Raw genomic sequence first — 21,947 nt, forward strand, 5'->3', positions numbered from 1 at the left:
ACGCTTTGCAAACATTTTTTCAAAGCCCGTCGCTGTTGTTGCTCAAATGTTTATTCATGTGTTTATCTCAGAATTTTGTTACGAATTTCAATCAATTCGAATTAGCATTTCATTGAAAAAGAATTCCATGATTTTTAATCGATCCGAAGAATTTATTTACTGAAAACGTTAATTTACTAAAACGTGCTAAAGGGCTCGTACATATATTTTATGTGATGATTTTTTCATTAGGAATTTGTTGTCCGAGGGAATTTATTTTGAACTACCATTTGCGCGTTATATCTGGACAGTTTGCAGCGAAATTTTGATTCATTAATATCTCATTATTGAACCATTTAGCGATTTTCACGAGCGAATTCGAATTCGGGAATTAATCGAATTCGTGGAGCCAAGGGGGAGGAATTTAATGCCGTATCAACTTCTAGGTCATTAGCAGCGAAATTCTATGTCCAACGCCACGTTACCTGAATTATCAGATAACGCAAATATTCTCTCTGGAAGCAATTCACATGCGGAGCCATTAAAATTTAATGTCTGTCTACCTTTTCGAGAAGTTTCGTCTGCGTTTGGTTTTAATTTGGATTTATTTCGTTTGTTTCAGGATTTACAGATTATTTATTATGGCCTGCTGGGGCTGGAAGCGTTGCGCCCGTGCAGGGATTCGGTCCTTCGTGGACTTTGCAAGATCGTACGGTACGAAAGACACCATGCAAATCACGTGCTTTACTAGTAAGTAAATCTTTTATTATATAATATATATCCAATCGAACAAATTGGCTACAAAATGTAACAAAAAGTAAAAAGAAAATTATCAAATAATTTTCTCAATTCAAGAAAACTGTAAAACAGGAATTGCTTTATCCACGGTTTACTGTTTTACCGACGCGTTCCTATTTTGTCCCGCGTGGTAAGACGAGGTTCCGCACTGAACCGGCTGACAGGTGCCGCCGGTGCTTCATTCGTTAGCCAATAGAATTTATTCTTGGGATTTCGAAGAACATGTCGTGAGTTAGTGGTGCGTGCCAGTGAAAGGGAAACATATTTTACCTTCGTGTAAAAAGAATATATAATGCAACAGGTATTTAAGAATAAGTAGAACGCACGTTCCACTTGGGATTTAAATTTCTTTTACGATACGCTAAGATACATGTAACTGTCTAACGAGCTACTATTTGTAAAAGTGTAACGCGCTTCGTGTTCTACATTCGTTAGACTTCGTATAAGAATCAGACTGATTGATTTTATACGAACATTTATTAAAATCGTTTTACGTAATGTAACAAATGATTTAGATAGAATATCACGCGGTTTATAATCTATCTCGTATATAAGATCTGATCAGATCTCTGTTAGTCATTTATTTCGCATCGTTTTACATTAAAATTATTTAAATTGTTTCAGTACTGGAGAATTGGCAACGAGTTGGTACATCCTGCTTTCCGGTTCGGTGTTCATCGACGGTTCGATGTTCCTGCCTCGTTCTAGGTGAGTCGATCAATCACCGTTTTATACATAAATCGTACATTTCTATGTTTTACTTCACTGGAGAACATAAATTATTTATTCGACTTGTACCATTGCTTTTAACTGAAACAAACATTATAAATAAGAAACAAGAGCACGATAACAGGAGAGAAAAAATTCGTGTTTTCGAATTGATTTGTTGTAACTGCATTCGTCCGCGGTCGGTCGGCCAGCTTTAATTCTGCATACAGATTTACATTGCAAATGCAAACACAGCCACCGTAACTCAACGCGCGATAAATTCGGCTGTTTTCGGGCCACGGCCATAAATTCTAGTTATTGTAATCGTAATTCAGCATTTGTAATTTCATCCGTGGATGCACGCTAGATGCGTTGCTACGACGTGGTTTCCATAAGGCATAAATCATCCCGCGGAATCACCACCGGTCATCTGATGATCGCTCGGTTTAACGCAATTAGGTCGCGTTCTGACGATGGAACCTTCGGAAACCAAGTTTTATTCCTTATTTCTCAATGTTATGGCTTCGAGAATTTTGTGGGTAGCAGCTTGCCAGATGGAAATCGATCGCAGTAGGCATGTATACATTTTATATACCGGGTGACGAGAACAGAATTCTCATCATCATCAAAACTGTGTGCAACTAAATAAATTATATTGTTACATGATAACATCTTCGATTCTCTAACGTTCTGAATTTTTATTAAATAAATTCCAGTTTCTTTCACGAAGTATTTATCGCGTCTCGGAGTATGAGAACAAATTCGTGTTTAGCTATGCAGGAGTAGTTCGTTTTGCAATCTTGTTTTTGACTTGAAGATCACGATGTATGTCGACGCTCGGTCATAAATCGTTCCCATGGCAGGGTTACGGTCGCAGTTTTCTCTTCGTGTCCCTCGGACCACGGAAATTCTCATTAATCGTGCAACCTTGTTTCTACTCCCATCGGGACACAGTAACGGTTAATGCGTTCGCTAATTTACTTTTAATGAATTTTAATCGGTTGAAAAAGAAAAGGCGAATTTTCGCTACGCGAGTTTAACCGAACAATTTATTCATTAATTCTCGTACCGTCCCTCGGAGCAATTCGACACAGGGCCGTTCTTGTGTAAAACCAATTTATTACACGACAGGCGAGCGTTGTACGTCGACAGAAATTTGATTTTATTGTGCACTCAAATATTAATTACAAAGCTTGCCAATTTGTATCGTTTACTGAGAACGTAACGAGTAATCGAGAAGCTGCTGTATGGACGATGCTAGTTTTACCGTTTCTGCATAAATTCACGATTCATTTAATGATAAGACATTCTATAAGTTCAAGTATAAATAACGAGCGAAATTATCTCAGTGTGTGCCATTTATTAAAGGCAATCAAGAAACTCTGTTCCACAGTGGATCACTGGTAATGAATGATACTCCGATATAAAGGGTATCGTAAAATCGTTTGATGTGGAATATCCGATTTGAATTTTCATCAGTTATCCAGTTCCCAGGACCTTGTATCGACTTGCGAGTGGAAACGTTCCTTTTTCTTAGCAGCTTCCACCTTTAACATTTCGCGCGAGATTTCCTGTAATACCGTTTTCCCGTCGAGACACTTTTGCGAGAGAGGCAGCCACGTGCGGTTACAATCTCGCGCTCTTCACGGTCTCTGCCCTCCCATGGACAGTAAACAGAAAAATTTGCAACCACGCCCGTCGTCGTCGTCGTCGTCGTCGTCCTCGTCCTCGTCGCGTTTCCCCATTCTTCCTTTATTACATTTAATGCGTCCACGTTCTTTATCTGTTCGGTCGGTTTAAATGAATTGTAGTCGTGAAACACGACGGATATCGTGTCACTTATTTAAATGATTCATCAATTACTTGTACGCATTCTTAAATGATTGCGTGGTTTCATTATCCCAAATAGTTCAAAGATTCGTTGTCGAAAATAAGACGAAGTTTGATCAGTCATTATCGTGTAATTTAATATAAAGAGATGAATTTTTATAAATTCAACACTGCCTCGTTTTTCTATTAAGAAGTAGAGACCGTGAAGTCTGTTACGTACTCTTCAAGTCGTCAGCTAGTCAATTGCATAATCTGTCGTAACAGTCATGTGTCAATTTTCACTGTAGAAAATTGATCAATATAGCAATTATCATACGGATTAACAATGTTACCACATTTTACAACATCTTAAATCTTGTTTATAACAATTTCACTGATTTTCGATTTGGTATCAGTGAATTCTAGCATACCAATATCTAATATCTCACCCGGTTCTCCTTTTTACTCCATTCTTTCGCTATTCTACTGATTGCCAGTCCAGTCTTTCGTCTGCTTCTACTTAGATTTTTCCTGTCCCCACTCGTACTTACACGCGGCACAACCCACAAGCTTCTTCCTCGCTCGTATTCTCTCTCGCGCTCATTCAACTCCTCGTTTGCCCTCTCTGCTATCTCTCCCGTTCCCTCTCGCATTCCCTGCGGTTGCTTACTCACTCCGCATTCTTTCTCGTACGCTCGCTCCGTTTCTTTCATACAAACTCTGTCCTCTTCTAGCCGATGTTTGATAAGCCTATCCTCTCGCTTTTTATCTCCCCCTTGGCGTCGCCCCCCCCCGTCTCATAATCGTGCCGGGAATTTACGAACAGTCCCGGCGAGACGAGGACCACCGATATGAAAACTGGCGGGAGTGATAGAGATAGATAGATCAATAGAGGGGGACTCCACTGGTTGACGAGGATAGAGCACGAGAGCAAGGTAGTACTTATGTGTGGGAGCGGGAGCTATAGCAGAGAGAGACAGGCTTTGAACCCAGGGCTGTAGTAATACCTGGGATTTATCATTTTTCTTATTCAAATTCGGCTTTTATACGTACACACATGTACCGTATATAAACTTCCCGCCTGTTTTCAAATAATTATTCATTGCTGAATCTCAAGTACACGGAATGCTTAAAACGCCGGACAGCAGTCGCATGTGCGAGCGTTTCTTTGAGTCAATCTTTTAATCGCTAAACTGAATTATGTATCATCATTATAATTGTATCATTCGTTCTTAAGTTTTTGAAGTGTTTTTTTTTTAAAAAAAGCTGAATTTATCCCGATGTACATTCAATCATTTTATCACGCTGCGTTGCTGTAAGCGAATCGACTGTATATCGGTTTTATACGAATTAGTTTCGGCCCGCGTGATACCTTTCTATTTTGACGTGGAAACCCTCGGGGCGATCCGATTCGTTTTTGGCACGCGCTCGAGGGGACACGGGCAGCTCGGTACAACACTGAAAAACGCTATAGAAGAGAGGGGCCTCACCTACAAGCGAGAGCAGAGACTCCAGTCTTCTGGAGTGTATCGCGGCGACTGGTAAGCCTTGGTACTCCGATTGCAGCTCGCGAATCGCATTCCGACTACCGGAAATAAAATAGTAAACATGTAGCGGTTTAAAAAGAGAAGAAGAAACGTGGCCGTGCTCGTTTGAATCGGAGCGGTGAAGATAGAGCGAGCGATAAGAAGAAAGATCGTGTTGTTTGTGGTGTTCACGCATGTAAGCCGGTGTCTGTCACCCGATGCAACGTGTCTTAACGATCGATTTTCGGGATAAGAAAGAAAAGAGCGTGGCCTTTCCGGCACTGCACGTGCGCACCGCCCTCTCTCTCCCACCCCCGGCGGCACTCTAGAGCCGCGAGTAAAACAACAGGGGCGAGAAGCGTGCCACCCTCGGAACTCCGTCTACGTGCACGGAACGTCGTCGAGTGCGGTGCACCCCGTCATCGGTCTCTCCGACGCAGTTCCCTCTTCACCGCACTTGGGAAACCACCGAGTGACAACTGGAGTTGGCAACAAAAAACTGAAACCTGTGATCGATCGACATAGACTGCCTACCAGACGTGTTAAAAACAAAAAGAAAAGAAGGAAAAGTCGACGATGACGATGGGTTTAGCGAATTTTTGAAAAGATCATTTCTGTGAAAGCTGGAGTGGTCATTCGTTGGCTCGATGGTTGATAATCCCGACCGATGCGAGCCGAGGATTATCTGGCTCGCCGATCTTAACGAGCGTTTCGCTGCTGCGAAAAAGTGGCGCATAGATCACTCGCGAGTGGAACTCGTTTCGCAGGCCACGCATACCGAAATCCAGCGGGACCAGTGACCCGAGCGACTACCGGTGCACCCAAGTCTCCCGCAGTGGCCGAGCCTTCCTCCTTGAAACGGAGTCACTCCTCGCCTTGCAACTGGAGACCTGCAGGATGATTGTTTCCCGATCGGAGGAGCGGAGGAGCCGAGTTGTTGCGCCTTGCCTACGTTCACAACGATAATTGCCGTTCGCTTTCACCCGGCGAGGCGAGCCAGTACATTCCGTAATAAATCTAATAAACCGAGCCTTGAGATCGAAGGGACCATTACTCGCGAACGCTGTTTCAAGTACAAATTAAATAAGATCTTGATTCCAAGAGATTGAATCGCTTAAGAGACTGATGTTAATGTGCTTTGCCGAACGAGTCGAGTTAACGGTTTCACCGAGGATTCACTTTGCTCAGTGGGATTGTACCGAGAGATCGTAGAATTCCATTCGGATTTCGACGGTGAAAGTAGTGCGCGTATGGTCGAAAGTATCGTGCACAAATAGGTATAAATAACAAGTGAAATTATGACGGAGCTAATAGTTCAATTTTGATTGAACCTTGAACTTTCGATAAAATCGTATCTATTGACTGGAGGGACAGGGTTTGCAACGAACGTCGCCATGACGTTCGCGTGAACGAATTTCGTTTGTTCGTCGTGCTGGCCGGTCGTCCGACGTTTTCGTCGGACCGTTTAAAGACAAGGGAACAGGCAGGACAGAAAGCCGACAAACTGGATGCTCCAGACAGTGCCTCGCCCTCCGCGCCCCCGCCCGACATCACTGTCACCCAGGATGACCGGTGAGCAGCCTCTAATTTAACTTTAACCGAGCTCTTTATACGGCCACAATGCATCGACGTTGATGGCCCAGAAGCACGTCGCCTCTCCCGGGATTATTCGTGGTTTCCTTTGCCCGCTGCTTCGCTCGAACTTTACCCTTCTCGCGAATAACCATGTTATAAACAGTTAGACAAGTCGAATTATCTCGGACCACCATTTTACACCTAACCAATTTCAAGATTTCACGACGAAATTTCCATCGCCGAGCCAGATTTCACTTGGCATTTTTTTTTATCTCACTCTACGGTTTTACTGAATCCGACGTTTGCTAAGAATTCGCATCGAGTCAGTGATATAATGGCGCAATCGACTATTAGATGAAGAAATAAAATAATTCGGATAGATATCAGCAATACTTTGATCTCTTTTATTTATCTAATTTATAGCACGTATACGTAAGTAAACGTAACACTCGCGAGTGAAACACGAAATACTTTTATGATACACGTTTAATTTTCGTGAACAGCAGTCCGTGGTTCGAACGGCAGCAGCATTGATCCTGAGAGCGTTGTATCTGCTCCCCTCATAAATTATCATAAATTTCGTGCTAGTTTCCTGGAAACTAATCCAACTTGGTATAGCGAGTTATTATATTTTCATCGTTTTTCGTTGTACCCTGACAATTCTGGATATATTCGTCGACACATTTTCGGAGCGAAACACGAGATAACGAAATGCCGACGGTGTTTCGGAAATGTCAAAAATGTCCGACGCGCAGTAGCAGTACTCGTATTAATTTGATCGACGATATCCCGTGACCTGGATGCACGAATTCTGTTTCGACGCACGAGTTTCGTCACTAGATTCCGCCTACCCTTTTATATAAATGGTAAATATTTTTGTATGAAAATATTTGAAAGATCCGAGGCTCGCAAACTATTTGCAATTTAAAACTAATATACTTTATATTACATTTTTTGCGGGATACAAAGCCAATCGAGTTTCGTCGAACATTCTTTTAACACAGAGCGGATCGAGCGAATTTTTCAGACATTCTATAAAAGAATAAAAAAAATCAGGTTGTATCATTAACAAACCGTATCTTGATTCACTCTTTTTTCGCTGGCATAATTAAGGATGCTACTAAAACATGCATTGGCTTTGACTTTACACGTTAACTCCGGCGTAGCAATCAGCCTGAGTGCAACCTGTGCGATGTACTAAATAAATAAATAATTACTTTGATACGGCCTGGGTGCCGAGTGTAATTTACAGCTCCAGTGAAATTGGAAGTGCGGAATATAATAACGAACGCGGGACGAGGATTATTAAAGTGAAAAGTAATAACCGTGTCAAGTGTCCGGTTTAATTCAGTCGGAGTGGTAGGGAAACGAGCAAAAACGTCTCGTTCGTGAACTGGCGCGTAATGGGAAGGTGAGCGAAACGGAGAGAGAACCTCTAAAATCCCTCACTAAAAATGTATTTAAACCTTCCACGTCCCTTACGCAATTTTTGATCTACCTTTTAATCTGATTAAAAAAGTATAACGAAAATTCAGTTCATTTAGGAGACGTATTGAATTTCTGTCTGAATTTTTCTCGAAAAATTACGGAGACGTACTCGATACGGAGGTGAACGAGAATCGGTAATGATCTAACTTAACGCGGCAGAAACACGTTCGCGACTGGTGCATAGAACCTATTTGAATAGTGTACCGGATAAAAAGCTTGGACAACAATGAGAAGCGAGAAGGTAGCAGCGGAAACAGCGTCGAAACAGGTTTCATGAATATTCAAACGGGTGCCGAAGGCTGCCGCAAATTGGCTTCGACCAGCCTTGAATCGAAGACAATCGACCTTCCCCGAGCTTTTCCACAATTTATTGATTGGCCAGGCTTTTCGGCGTGCACACGCGTCAATAGAAGTCATGCGTGCGGGAACGTGACCAATCGGCAGTTTGTACGAGCCTGCAAATTATCGTGGCGATCACCAAAGTTCTATACAGATCGAATTGACGAATGATTATTCAATTGTTTTAGAATACAGCTGAAATTCGTTCGGTACACAAACGACGTGCTTCTCCCTGTGTATGCATGATTTTGTAACAAGATCACTCATTTTCCATCTTTAGTAATCGTGTTGATGATAATTCGATCACTCGTTCGGACGTCACGTATCAATCGCCGCTTGGTAAACGCGTGATCGCGTTACCTTTAAAGAGGGAAATCCGTTCCCAGTGTAATGAATACTACGTTCTCGTTCCAAAAATCGAGGCTGAAGTGTCCCCATTAGAACACGAGGCCATCGTGAATTATCCTCTCTGGAATCCTTTTAACTTCTGTAACTCGCCAACTCGCAAGTGAATTCCTCGGGTTAATTAAGCGAGAAAAAAAATATTCCGTTCTCGATAAAGAACGTATTTTAATCAGTTCATCGAACTGTTGACTGTTACAATTGCAGTTATTGACTCAGCCTGCATTTCGAAAGGTATCTGATATTTTCTTCTGAAACCGACTTACTCCTAATTGGCTTGAATATTTTACATGCGGATTGGCTTTTGCAGTCGTTGAAACGTGCAATATTATGGGTAATTACGGGGCCGGCAGTTATTTAATGCGTCGACTCGTTTTGACTTTCCTCGGCCGTAAATTACGCAATCAATTTTCACTTGCCTCTGCCGTCACTTTAATACAACTTGCTACTTGCTAGAAGAGGGGCTTTTATATAAAAGATTCACGTAATTCGCGAACAGGGCAGTTGTGCAATCTATTACGAGATACCGCGGTATCGACCCGTTTTGTCCTGAAATCTTTTTGTCTCAGCGAAGGTTATTGCCTCCGAGGACATTCTTCCGTCTTCTTCTCGCGCAAACGATAAATCTGCATACCGGCAATAATAATTGTACTTTTCTCACAGGAATTCGCTTTACGACGTAGCGTAATAAAATGAAACAGCAAACCCCGATGAAACTTTTTTTTAATATATAAATTTTTATATTAAAATGCCAGTCGGTACGTCGAGTTAATCACGAAGCGCATCAAATTGACGTAGCATTCGAAATAAAATAGCATTCTCTCGGTTTAATAAAGAATTCTCCGACGTTTATGAATAACAGCGAGAAAGTAAAGGAGTCATTCTTATACACTGCTTCCGCGATGGATCGACAATCTAATTTTTTTTAATTAAATCCTCTGGTTCGTTGATTCGGATAATGCAAACCGTAACCCTTATGCGTGTTAAGCGTTCGGAATACAGCATAGTGCCGCTTTTGACTGTGTTTTAATGGCACCAATCTCTATCGACTCATTCCTTTGGTTACGTTTATAGAATGAATTATCGATTTCCTATTGGTCGTTGGCGCGTTTTACTTTATATATCAACGTTTCGTGGCGACTTAAAAAAAGCGATAGCATCAGAGCGAGAGAGGAAGACAGAGAGACAGAGAGAGAGAGAGAGAGAGAGAACGAGGCATATTTGCGCACGCTTATTTTCTCCAAGCGTAGGCAGGAATAAATTTACTCGAAAAACGATTTCGTTTCACGTGCGTCTCCGGTATTAACCTTGTCGTTAAAAAGGAAGTATTCGAAGAACGTGCACGGAAAAGGAACTGGGAAACTCGGTTTAGTAACAGGTTCTATCGAATGAAAACACAGTATGCGTTACTGTTACCTGCTTCTAAACAATTTCGCGTCATGTTTCACCAATCATTTCATATGCACCCTCGTTACTCAACGTTGCGAAATTTCAACTGTTCATAAAGATAAATACTGGCGAGTCCTCCGAGCCGATTTTCATGCGACGCTAATTAAAAGTAATTATGTTTTAAACGCTGTTTGACCTTTCCATCGAGGGATATTCGATATTAAATATTACTAAGGAAACGTTATCCCTGTACACGAGGAAAATGCGAAAAAGCTGTGCATAACGTATCGGGTGCCGCGACGTAAAAATATTTTTACGTTTAGGACGGTTGTTACAGGTCAGCGGGTTTTTATTTTTATAAGACCGTCTATTACGTGCGGTGCACTGAAAATTATTGATACCGCACACGTAATATAAATGTGTAGTACGTAATGTGCGTCCGACGTGTATTCGGTTTCGCTGTACGTTCGCGTTACGAGGTAAATATTTCAGACTGATATTCCGAAATGACGTGCGAAGATTGTTCCGAGCAAGAAAATCGTGGCGTGCGAATTACACAATTATTTTTTAATAAAAATCAGTCGTGAGAGTTGACAATTATTTGAATGCAGTTTCGTTCGATTTTCTTTTCGTACATTTTGTTCGCCTTTTTCTCTAACAGGAAATCAGTTTGTGTTAAAAATAACGCAGAGAGAAATTCGTTTTAAAAAAGTGTAACGCATCCTTGGCAAATTAAATTGCTGTAGAATTATTTTTAATAATAGTCGGTATTGTTTTGTCAGTACAAAAAGGGCGCAGGTTTTCATATGATGTTTCATGGAATTCAGTTAAAAATTTTTCAAACGATCTTTAAATTTCGTTTCGTACGCTCGTTTTTATGAATGCAACAGTAATTAAATTCGTGACGATGAAATTTGAAACATGTATGCAGATGATGATTACTCGCAGTTTCCGTGTTATTTTTAATGACAGTTCGTATTGACCCACGGCAGACTATATTGTGTACAGATAGATACGTGTATACGAAGCATTAAAACGCGAAGAAGGAGGGTTGCTGCCGGGAGAGGAAGGCTTGTTTGCCCGGCAGCACGTGCTGCGTTCCACACCCTATCGATCTCAAACTAAATTAAATGCCCGCTGTACACCATTGCTTAGACAAACGAACAAGAAACATTTGTCGCCGCGGTATTTGCGATGCCAATCTGCTTTGGCCGGAAGGTACGCTGATCGGACTTGCGCACATCTGCCGTCAATCCTCTTCTCGTTCAGTCTGCACCCTCCTAGTTAACGTAAAAACTTTTATATTTCCGATGAGATCAAACAGCTCTTGTAGAAGTCTTCTAAATTACATTTCCTCCTCTCTTCATCTAATCAGGAAAATTCTTCACGTTCCTGCACTTCAATCTCGTTAATGTCGTTATATACCAGGCAGCCTGCGGCCTTCTAATATTTTCTCTACTGCCATTTACTGTCACCTACCCGATTACCGTCATCCTGTGCCGTTTTACTTAAAATAACAAATAATTATATCCTCGCAGTTATCATTACACCGCAGATCTTATCGTGTAATTATAAGCAATGCCAGTACATGATAATAGAGTTCGAATATCTAGAAGTGTATAAAACGTAAAAGGATTGTGTACATCATAAAATGTAATTGTCGGTTCGAGTTCATTTTTCACGAACGATAATTAAAGCAGAAATTATCTTTTACAAGTTTACTTCGGTTCTACAGTTGGAATCCTGTTGGTGTATATCTGATGAAAACTCATCAGAACTTTAGTTTCATTTAGCATGAAAGCTTTGATTCTTCAGCTGTTATTATTTAACTATACAAACGATTCAAGTGAAAATATGAATTGTACGAAATGTTTCTAAATAGAAATGGCTGATTTTATTTGAGAAAGTTATTAATGTCGCGCACAGGCGTCTCTAAACCGATTTTACTTTACAGGTTTATTAGTGTTTTTCTCGAGCCACCCAGTAGATATTCCGCGAAACGCGGTACCAGCCGTACACCGCATACATATACATATATTCCGGTGATCGTGAAACCCGTCTTACGAGGAGCCAAGGCTATCGAGTGCATTCCGAGTGGTGGTGGTGTGCACCGCGGCCTCTCCTCGATTTCTTCTAAGCTTCTTCTAATTTTCGCGATTCGATCGGTTCCATTCCCGGAATCCGGGACCCTTTTCTTGCGCGTTTCCCAGCAACGGTGTATACATATACTGGCTTATTTCCCGTTTTCCGTTTCCAATAGGAATGCCGCGGTGTGTACCCGCGGCAAGAAGTCGGCTAACTTCTCTCGCGTTGCCAAGTTTTCTTTAACTCGATTTTTCTCTCACTACGTTTGCGTAATCGGATTCTCCTCTCACGGGAAATCGCTCCCCAGTCCTTTTGTCGCCGTGCAATTGATCGGTATAATAGGTGAAAAATATGTTTTTCCAAACTCGGCGACTCAACAGCAGGGAATCACGTAGAATCGGTCGATTGGTAGTAATCGTGCGATTCCAGCTTCGGTGGAAAATGAGTTTTTCAACTTCCGTTGGAGCTGTCGCCGCGGGGGGGAAAGGGCCAAGGTTACTCCTTTCATGGTATCGGTTTTCCGTATGGATACCGTTTGAATGGGATCCTGGAAACGAGCGCACGCTCGCTTCCGCGTGTCCATCGATACGTGAAACAATTCAAAGAACCCTCATTTGAGTTTATTAAAGCGCTTTGCCCGAATCTCTTGTGCGTAGATGTGAGATCGGATTATCGCGGGGATGCAGTTTTTTCAGATCTTACAATGAAACGAGTTATACGGTGGTCTTTGTATGACACGCGACGTTTATTCGTTCAATTGAGTTATAAACCGGTACAGTCGGTATTGTTCTTTTCATTCTCTTTCAAATTGTGTATATAAAAATGATCTTGTACAGACGTCCGCGGCCCGTGCGCAGAACCGTGTAAGAAATACCGCGGAGAAATGAAACCGAATTCCAGGGTAGAAAAAGCCGCGTACAATAGAACTGAACACAGCATCATCAGTTATGGCATCCATTTCCAAGTTCCGAGGCGTATAAATCCAATTCCTCTTTTTCTCCCTCTCCTTCTCCTTAGGAATTCCTGGGAGGCCGCAAACCTCTTCTCTCGCGGAAATCGCGACCCCGACCCGTCGTATTCGCGGTCACGTGGCCAGTTCCTGCGGCTTGCGACGCACGCGAGTGCCACGTGCCACGATTAACAGATGTACCGGTCCGCTCGCATTTATAATGGGGAAATGGCGGTTGAAGGGTTGCACGGGATAGAAGTTGAAGGGCCTTTGAATTCCATTGTCTCGCGCGGACGCTGCGTTTATTACCCTTTGTACCGTGCTTCTGGGACAGGAGGCCCTTGGGATCGCCAAATTCGATGAAATGTTTGCAGCCACTTACAGATACGAGCCCTCTGTTGCCCCCGACGCTACCGTCTTTTGTATACTTGATCTCCGGTTCCAACGATTGCAAACATTCGTGGATACCCACCGGATGGTTTTTGTTCGCCTCGAGTGCCTCTCGTGCTCTCTGTTTTTTTTTCTCCTCTTCCTTTTCTCTCGACGCTGGGTCAGATATATCGTAAAGTCGACGGAAGAACTTTAACGAAGTCGTAGAATTCGCCCGTCATAAAACTCGTCGTAAAAATTAGTAACCGATACCTATTGCGGTTACCCGTTTAGAGAGCCGTCTTTACCGGACTTTAAAATACGTTTTACCGAAGGGTAGAAAATTTGCCTGGAATTCGTAGCCCCGAGAAGAATTCCAGTAGCGAGGAATTTCCGGTTTTGCGGAAAAAGTGATCAGAATTTTTAGAATTCCCTTCAGTCGCAATCGACTATTTTCGAGAGCGAACGATTATAAGAGCAGTAAGTTTATTTGTTTCGAATCCTATCCTTCTTGAAAACTACCTGAAATCGTTAGTCCGATAGCTAAAACAATTTCTATGATAGATTGAATTTTACGACCTCGATAAATCTCTTCTATCGGCTTCAGTATTTGTTCACAATTTTGTTAAAAGAGAACATTTTTATCGTATCTTAAAACTTGACAATTCTATTTGCACGAAGCATTGAAAGTTTGATCGAAACGTTGAATACCGAATTACGTATTATATGAAACGCATTCAATAATTCCATTTATGAATAATTCATTTGCATGTTATTGAACACATTACACTTCCTTTTATTATTATATTATGAACTTTTATTGTACGTAGTTATAATTAAACGTGGGCACATATTATTTTAAGACTGAAACCCTGAAAGGCGTATGCAGGTTCTCTGGTACGGGGCTACCGAAAAAGGGAACGGTAGCCGGTTAATTAAAAACGCAAACTTCTCGCCGGGTGCTCGGGTATTTCTGTCAAAGAGCGAAACGCGCAACTGCTTCGACAAAGAGCTCTTTGAATACGAAATTTTTTCATTTTCCACGTTCCGTTCCTTCCTCCCTTCCTCGGTTAAAACTAACGAAATAGCTGAGTACAAGTTTCCCATATCGTGCGTTAATAGTAACTTTGTGCAAAATCAATAGAGCGTGTTTAATTAATTGTGCATACATTAAGAGAGAAAGTAAATTGGATCGGGAATTATGACAGGTTCAATGCATACTTGCGCCGTGTCTATTCTGTTTCGATTCAACAGAATAGCGCAAGTTTAGCATTGTTGTTCTCCTTATTAACTACGTCAATCACAATCAGAATAATTTGTATTCGAGAGAAACAGTCTAAACAAGTATTTAATAATTCTGCAATGAATATAACGTAGTTGTCTTATCGAATTCAATTATTTAAAATAACGAACGTCTTTGTTCCTTTGTATTCCGAGAAGATTTTTGAACCCAGAAGTTTCGAATGCAAAGTAGTGAAACGTACAAGCAACGGGGGAAGTGGAACCCAGCCCGAATCCTTATATTAAAAAAGTTTCCAGCTCGCGAGACTCGATTCGTTTTCCATCTCTGCGAGCAAGTTGTTAGGGAAAAGTTCTCCACGTAGCCACGCGGTTTCGCGTGAGCAACGCTTCTATGCTTTACTCGCTATTGTGCAAGAATTGTTTTATCCAAAAATTTACTGTGACGCTCTATATTGTCATATTTTATGTGCATTACGATTGTTAAATTAATACATCGTATTACGGTATTAGAAAACTCCACGCAAGGATATATTTGTAATTTAGCGTTGATAGTGGTTTAATCAAGTAGCGCTGATATCCTTAATTAGGCGTATAGAGAGCGCGAGGACTGCTTGGTTCACACTTTCTTGGGTGATACCGAAGGATTAGTTCTTACGTAACCAATTAAATTCGTTAGTGTAGAGTAGTAGTGGAATCCTTCTTCAGTTTCTTCATTTACTCGATACATTTTATTTTTTTTTAAATATATTATCATTTTTACTTTTACTAAGATTACTCTGCAAATTCCAAATAAATCATGACAACTATAAATTATGCATGGCGTTCTGTCTGTCGAAGTCATTTTAATATGAAAATTAGAATCGATTCATTAATTTGGTACCGTTAGAGCCTCACGAGATAGAAAAATACATATATTAGTCGATAGGTCTTCCAGTATACCAGAACTAAATGCTTGATACATAAACGATATTCCACTGACGGAAGCAGGAGGTATAATTTGCCGAACGGTAACGCATTACAGCAATCTAGGAGGCGTTATGCAGGTAATTTCGATGCTCTGAAAATTGAACGTCAAAGACCAGGTCACGGTGCGTTAGTCAGCTGACTATCACAATTCTAGCGTAACTCCGAGAGAAGGGAACAGGCCAACGTGCAGAATGCACTCAGTTGAATTATCGTACGTCGACTAGACTTCATGCATAAGAGAATTGAATGTGCGAACATTATAAATATATAAAACTGTTTGGAATATCAGAAGCCGAATGAATATTTCATTATTTAAATGTTTACTCAAAACACATTTTTCAAACCGATATAGTAGGTGTTTCATTTTTGCACAAAAGCCGACGAGTCTGCGGAGAGCACGGAGTTATCAGCACTGTCAATTTTATGCATATGCGAGAAAATTGAATGTGCATAAATTATACACGTCTGCCTGTAACGTGTAAAACTATTCAAAATATTAAAAGCTGAATGCACGTTTCGTGATAAAGGAAAATGTAAATCACATTTTTTAAACTGATATCACGATTTTCTATAAAATGTTCTGTCGAATTTATTTTTAAGTCAGAGACTGTTAATTCGTTTTAATTAAGAAATTGCAATTATATTAGTCGATAGGTCTTCCAGTATACCAGAACTAAATGCTTGATACATAAACGATATTCCACTGACGGAAGCAGGAGGTATAATTTGCCGAACGGTAACGCATTACAGCAATCTAGGAGGCGTTATGCAGGTAATTTCGATGCTCTGAAAATTGAACGTCAAAGACCAGGTCACGGTGCGTTAGTCAGCTGACTATCACAATTCTAGCGTAACTCCGAGAGAAGGGAACAGGCCAACGTGCAGAATGCACTCAGTTGAATTATCGTACGTCGACTAGACTTCATGCATAAGAGAATTGAATGTGCGAACATTATAAATATATAAAACTGTTTGGAATATCAGAAGCCGAATGAATATTTCATTATTTAAATGTTTACTCAAAACACATTTTTCAAACCGATATAGTAGGTGTTTCATTTTTGCACAAAAGCCGACGAGTCTGCGGAGAGCACGGAGTTATCAGCACTGTCAATTTTATGCATATGCGAGAAAATTGAATGTGCATAAATTATACACGTCTGCCTGTAACGTGTAAAACTATTCAAAATATTAAAAGCTGAATGCACGTTTCGTGATAAAGGAAAATGTAAATCACATTTTTTAAACTGATATCACGATTTTCTATAAAATGTTCTGTCGAATTTATTTTTAAGTCAGAGACTGTTAATTCGTTTTAATTAAGAAATTGCAATATCCACGCAATTCTTTTTATTCTGCCTTAATTTGGTTTCTAGAATTGCTTGTTTTTCTCACTAGCAGCCAGTCGTATACTCTTTGAAAGCAAAAATCCAAATGGAGCACTGCGAGATCGATTCCCTTCCTCCTGCGTATCATATTCCGACACTGTCCTCTATATCGTGTTCTCGTTAATGCAAGAATCGCTGTCATTGCTATGGAAATGTCACTTCGATCGTTGCTTCTTCCTTTTTTTTTCTTTTTTCTTCTCTCGTTGTTTCACGGTGGTTTCGTCGCGACAGCCACCGTGAATAGGACTGGAAAATCGCTCCGTTCACGGAGGACACGGCTGGGGCTAGAGGAAAGGAAAGTCGGGGTCGCACCAGGATCGATCGAACTCGCTTTAGAGCAAACGAAAGCCTCGAATAGAGGCGGCGGTAGGCGGTTTATATATATCTTGGAAAGTGTAACGAGTGTTCATGCCTTGCCTCTATTGTATCAGCTCCTTCCCATAAAGTAGTCTTTCTTATCTCGCTATATCATCTCGTAATTATACTCCTCCTTAAGTATTATACGATTACTGCAAGTACTCTTAACAAGATCGATGGCAATCCAGTAATTCAGATTTAGAAAGCAGTAATTTTTAACTTACGACTTTCTGTAACAAAACAGGTTTAAAAGGTATATTAGCATGCATGTATAAATTTTCTCAATGTTAAGCTTCTTTCGGTATGAGAATACAAATTCCCAAGATTAATGTCAAAATAAAGGAATCAGTAAAGTCAGTGGTTGGTTGAGAAAATCGGAATTTGCCTCAGTGGCAACAGGCTTCACGATGATCTCATCCGGTGAATATATTTCACGTTCTGGCTGGAAAAGTGCTTTATTACTTTTGCATGGTAACGGCGTAATCGTATCATCGCGGTCGAGCATCAAATATGCATTCGAGATCGTGAAACTGGGCGAGGTAGTCACGTCCCGACTCTACGGTTCTTCCCTCCTCTCGTTTTTCACTGGGCACGTTCGCAGCTAAGGAAAGTAGGATGAATGTCGCCCCTAATTTCGTTCCACGAGCCAGGGTCTCTCCTACGCTTTTCATAAACTGCCTTTTGCGGCTGCCGACTCCTATACCGGTTCTACGAGCACGCAGCAGATTTCCAACACAGAATTCGTTCACGATGTTAAATTCGTACTAGCGAAAAAGTATTAAATGCGTCGCCTATGAGTTTTATAGGTCAGATACGTTTCCTCTTTGATTTCACGACTCACTCGTTTTATCAAGCTAATAGAGATTCTTCTTGTATTACCTTGCTACACGAAATTCATTAGTATCTTTAAGTAATGTAAGAATCCGTTACTTAATTCAGTTGAAAGTTTATATTAAAATTGTCCAGTAATAAAATTAAAGAAATTACTTCATTAAGATAAGAATCTTTTACTTTATCCGACTGAACCTTCGCAGTAAAGTCAACCAGTAATAAAAGTACAAGAACTGCACTTTGAGATCATCATTAATTCAAGAATTTTTTACTCCGTCGAGCTAAAACTCGGTTAGCAATAAAAGAATTTAAATATTTCCAGCTGAAACTTTTTAATTAACTCAACCAATGCTTTGGCCAGTGTTTGGAAATCTGTAGAACACGTTTTGCTTGATGTACAGTGCATCGTTTCCAAGTATAATGCAAGGTAATTGGAAATAAGTTGACAACGCTGATAGCGTTTCCCGATTCCGTGAAAGCAGTCGTCCCCATTCTGATGAATAGTCTTTGTTAATGAAGTTACGGGCAGGCTTCGTGCTCGTTTAATTGCGTTAAATCAGCCAGAACCCGTGCCTCGGTGAATAATGCCCGTTGTTCGACGTCCTATCACCGGAAATTGACCTGCCGTTACGATTATTTATGTAATCGTTGAAAATACGAAAAATTGTTACGGGATTTGATCGTCGAATGGGGGGACAGTGCCCAGAGATTCCGGCGCAATTATGTCAATGAGGATCTAAAATATTCTGAAAGAAATACTATTTCATAAAAATACTTCGTCAACAGTATTATGAAACGTGCAAATCAATTTTCGCAATTAGCCAATTACATTATGGTAATAACGGCGATGGATATTAATTGCGACAAAAACAAGTGAACTTTGCTTACGCAATGCCATACGCAAATTAAATATCGATTTAGCGTAATTAGACAGGACGCAATCGTTTTATTTTACGAACCAGAAGCCCTTAAATGTCAAGAGATACGCGTGGGAGTTCTGCGTCATAAAACATTGACAAAATCATTCACGGGAGTATATACGTTCTTCTTCTTATCTCGCTGACTTGCACTTTAAAATTGCAAGAATCGAGACGACGCAAAAATTGCAATCTCTGTTGGTCGTTGATAAATATCGAGAGTCCGTAATCGACGTAAGATAGTCTCTATCAAATTCCCCTCTCCGGATGTGTGTCAAGCTTCCAGAACTGGAAGTGACATTCGCTCGTTCTACTTTCGACGAACCCTTGAACTCATTTTTAAATTCCCACGCGAGTTGTTTTGCGCTCCGACGGCCTGATAGCCCGTTCATCTGCTCTTCACTCTTCATCAGATAATCAAATACACAGCTTGATTGCAGAAAATGGTGGATAAAAAACAAGAGCAGATAACATTGCTGCACAGAAAACTGAGTATAATAAAATAGAATTGAAGAATTGCGTATTGCACTCTGGCAAAGATAATATAAAATTTTCGCCAGTAGCGTTCGACCTGTTATGCTAATTAAATTAATTGGAGCGTCACGCATTGAAGAAATTTCAAATTTTCTGTGAACCTATATTGCTGCAACGATTTCCTAATTATTTATAAAACGAAATAAGCGCGGTGTATATCTGCGAGAGCAATGGATCGAGGATTGCGCGAAAGGCAGCCGATGAATCGTGACGAGGAGGACAGCGTGCTGCAGCGTACACGCGAGGCACGTCCAGGAACCTGCAGGAGAGTTTCTCGATGGCCGAGAAAGGTGCACAGGCGCGGTGGCCAGGAGGCCGCAGGCTAGAAAGTAGCCAGCGACTTATTGCGTTTGTTGCTCTCCGCTGCTCTCTTGTCCCTTCGATGCTGCGAAGCCTCCTGCAACGTTTACCGCAAACATAGCTGGAATCGAACCACGAATGGCCGCCGACCATTTAAGACTACGGCAATGGTTATTCCACAGAGTGGAGAAATTTTTATAAAAGAGAATACAAGATTTCTTAGCTTCCTAACAAGAAACTGCTAATTCATATTCATAATTCAGTCGACGATTAAAAATAATAAGAAACTCATGTTTAATTAATCGGAATTTGGTATTAAAATTTCGTCCAAAGACGTATTAGAGAAAACTTGAATTTTGTCGATGAAACTTGGAATCGAACGATGTATCGATAACATGAATTTGTTCTCTTGGCTCTGGTGCTATAATGGGCAGCACGCGAACTTTGTAACCCAACTCGCGCGAGGTTTCCTCGGTGGGAAGGTGTACGTGTCCACCGGGCTTGGAATGCCAGCCTTGGACGGGCAACGGTGAAACTGAAACTGGAACTGGAACTTGAACCGTGGACCGGTTCGAAGGGTTGTTCGCTCGGTTCACCTCTTCCGATTTTACCCTCCTCGTCCAGGAAATGACAATCGAAATCGATTCGCAAACCCGCTGCTGCTCCCTCGACTCGATCGAGTGACTCATTCAGTTCGGCAAACCCTCGTCACGAAATCTTGGCCCTTCCTCGTTGAATAGGTTCCCTCCTATCTTCAATTCCATTAATTACAATTAAATTCTGAAAGCTCAGAAATGAACCGCAGGTTTTCGTACGAAAAAAATACATTTACGTCAGTTTCGAAAAATTCGTTTAATTCAACTATTGTCACTTAAGGATAACGAATGTAGACACTGAATTAAAGCGGATAGTATGAAGTATGAAATGCACTTAGGGGACTCTGAATTATTTTGTGCTGCGTTTAATATTTTATAATACCGCCTCCGGTGTGTGTCGTAAATAACTTCTGCAATACTATTTCAGACAGCCAGTATTGAGTCGAGGTAGCATGTTTTACAACACCTATTTGCGCTGCATGCGACACAGAAGTGATACATAACTTTCCGTTCCTAGAAACTGTAATTGATACGGAAATCTGGAGGACGTGTTAATAATAAGCTTCTAGCTGCCAAAGACAAAGATTTTGTCTTGCAATCTCGTTCTAAACCGTCTTTCAAGACCATAAATGTATTAATTAATTCGCAGACTTTATTTAGTCTTGTCTATTATTCTTGATATGAATTATTCCACAGAGTGGAGAAATTTTTATAAAAGAGAATACAAGATTTCTTAGCTTCCTAACAAGAAACTGCTAATTCATATTCATAATTCAGTCGACGATTAAAAATAATAAGAAACTCATGTTTAATTAATCGGAATTTGGTATTAAAATTTCGTCCAAAGACGTATTAGAGAAAACTTGAATTTTGTCGATGAAACTTGGAATCGAACGATGTATCGATAACATGAATTTGTTCTCTTGGCTCTGGTGCTATAATGGGCAGCACGCGAACTTTGTAACCCAACTCGCGCGAGGTTTCCTCGGTGGGAAGGTGTACGTGTCCACCGGGCTTGGAATGCCAGCCTTGGACGGGCAACGGTGAAACTGAAACTGGAACTGGAACTTGAACCGTGGACCGGTTCGAAGGGTTGTTCGCTCGGTTCACCTCTTCCGATTTTACCCTCCTCGTCCAGGAAATGACAATCGAAATCGATTCGCAAACCCGCTGCTGCTCCCTCGACTCGATCGAGTGACTCATTCAGTTCGGCAAACCCTCGTCACGAAATCTTGGCCCTTCCTCGTTGAATAGGTTCCCTCCTATCTTCAATTCCATTAATTACAATTAAATTCTGAAAGCTCAGAAATGAACCGCAGGTTTTCGTACGAAAAAAATACATTTACGTCAGTTTCGAAAAATTCGTTTAATTCAACTATTGTCACTTAAGGATAACGAAT

At 40.9% G+C, this 21,947-nt stretch overlaps 1 protein-coding gene across 1 annotated transcript in view; it reads left to right on the forward strand.

Moving 5' to 3' along the window:
* Window positions 1-21,947, forward strand: part of LOC108624066 (rap guanine nucleotide exchange factor) — a 108,962-nt gene that overhangs the window by 33,290 nt on the left and 53,725 nt on the right. The window contains exons 3-4 of the mRNA XM_026812691.1: window positions 602-729; window positions 1,402-1,485. Coding sequence (XP_026668492.1) covers window positions 602-729; window positions 1,402-1,485 — 212 coding nt within the window. The remainder of the gene's footprint in view (window positions 1-601; window positions 730-1,401; window positions 1,486-21,947) is intronic.

This window comes from Ceratina calcarata, unplaced genomic scaffold, assembly GCF_001652005.2.
Source record: "Ceratina calcarata isolate Rehan_Ccalc_2016 unplaced genomic scaffold, ASM165200v1 scaffold115.2, whole genome shotgun sequence".
In the NCBI taxonomy this organism is placed as follows: domain Eukaryota; kingdom Metazoa; phylum Arthropoda; class Insecta; order Hymenoptera; family Apidae; genus Ceratina; species Ceratina calcarata.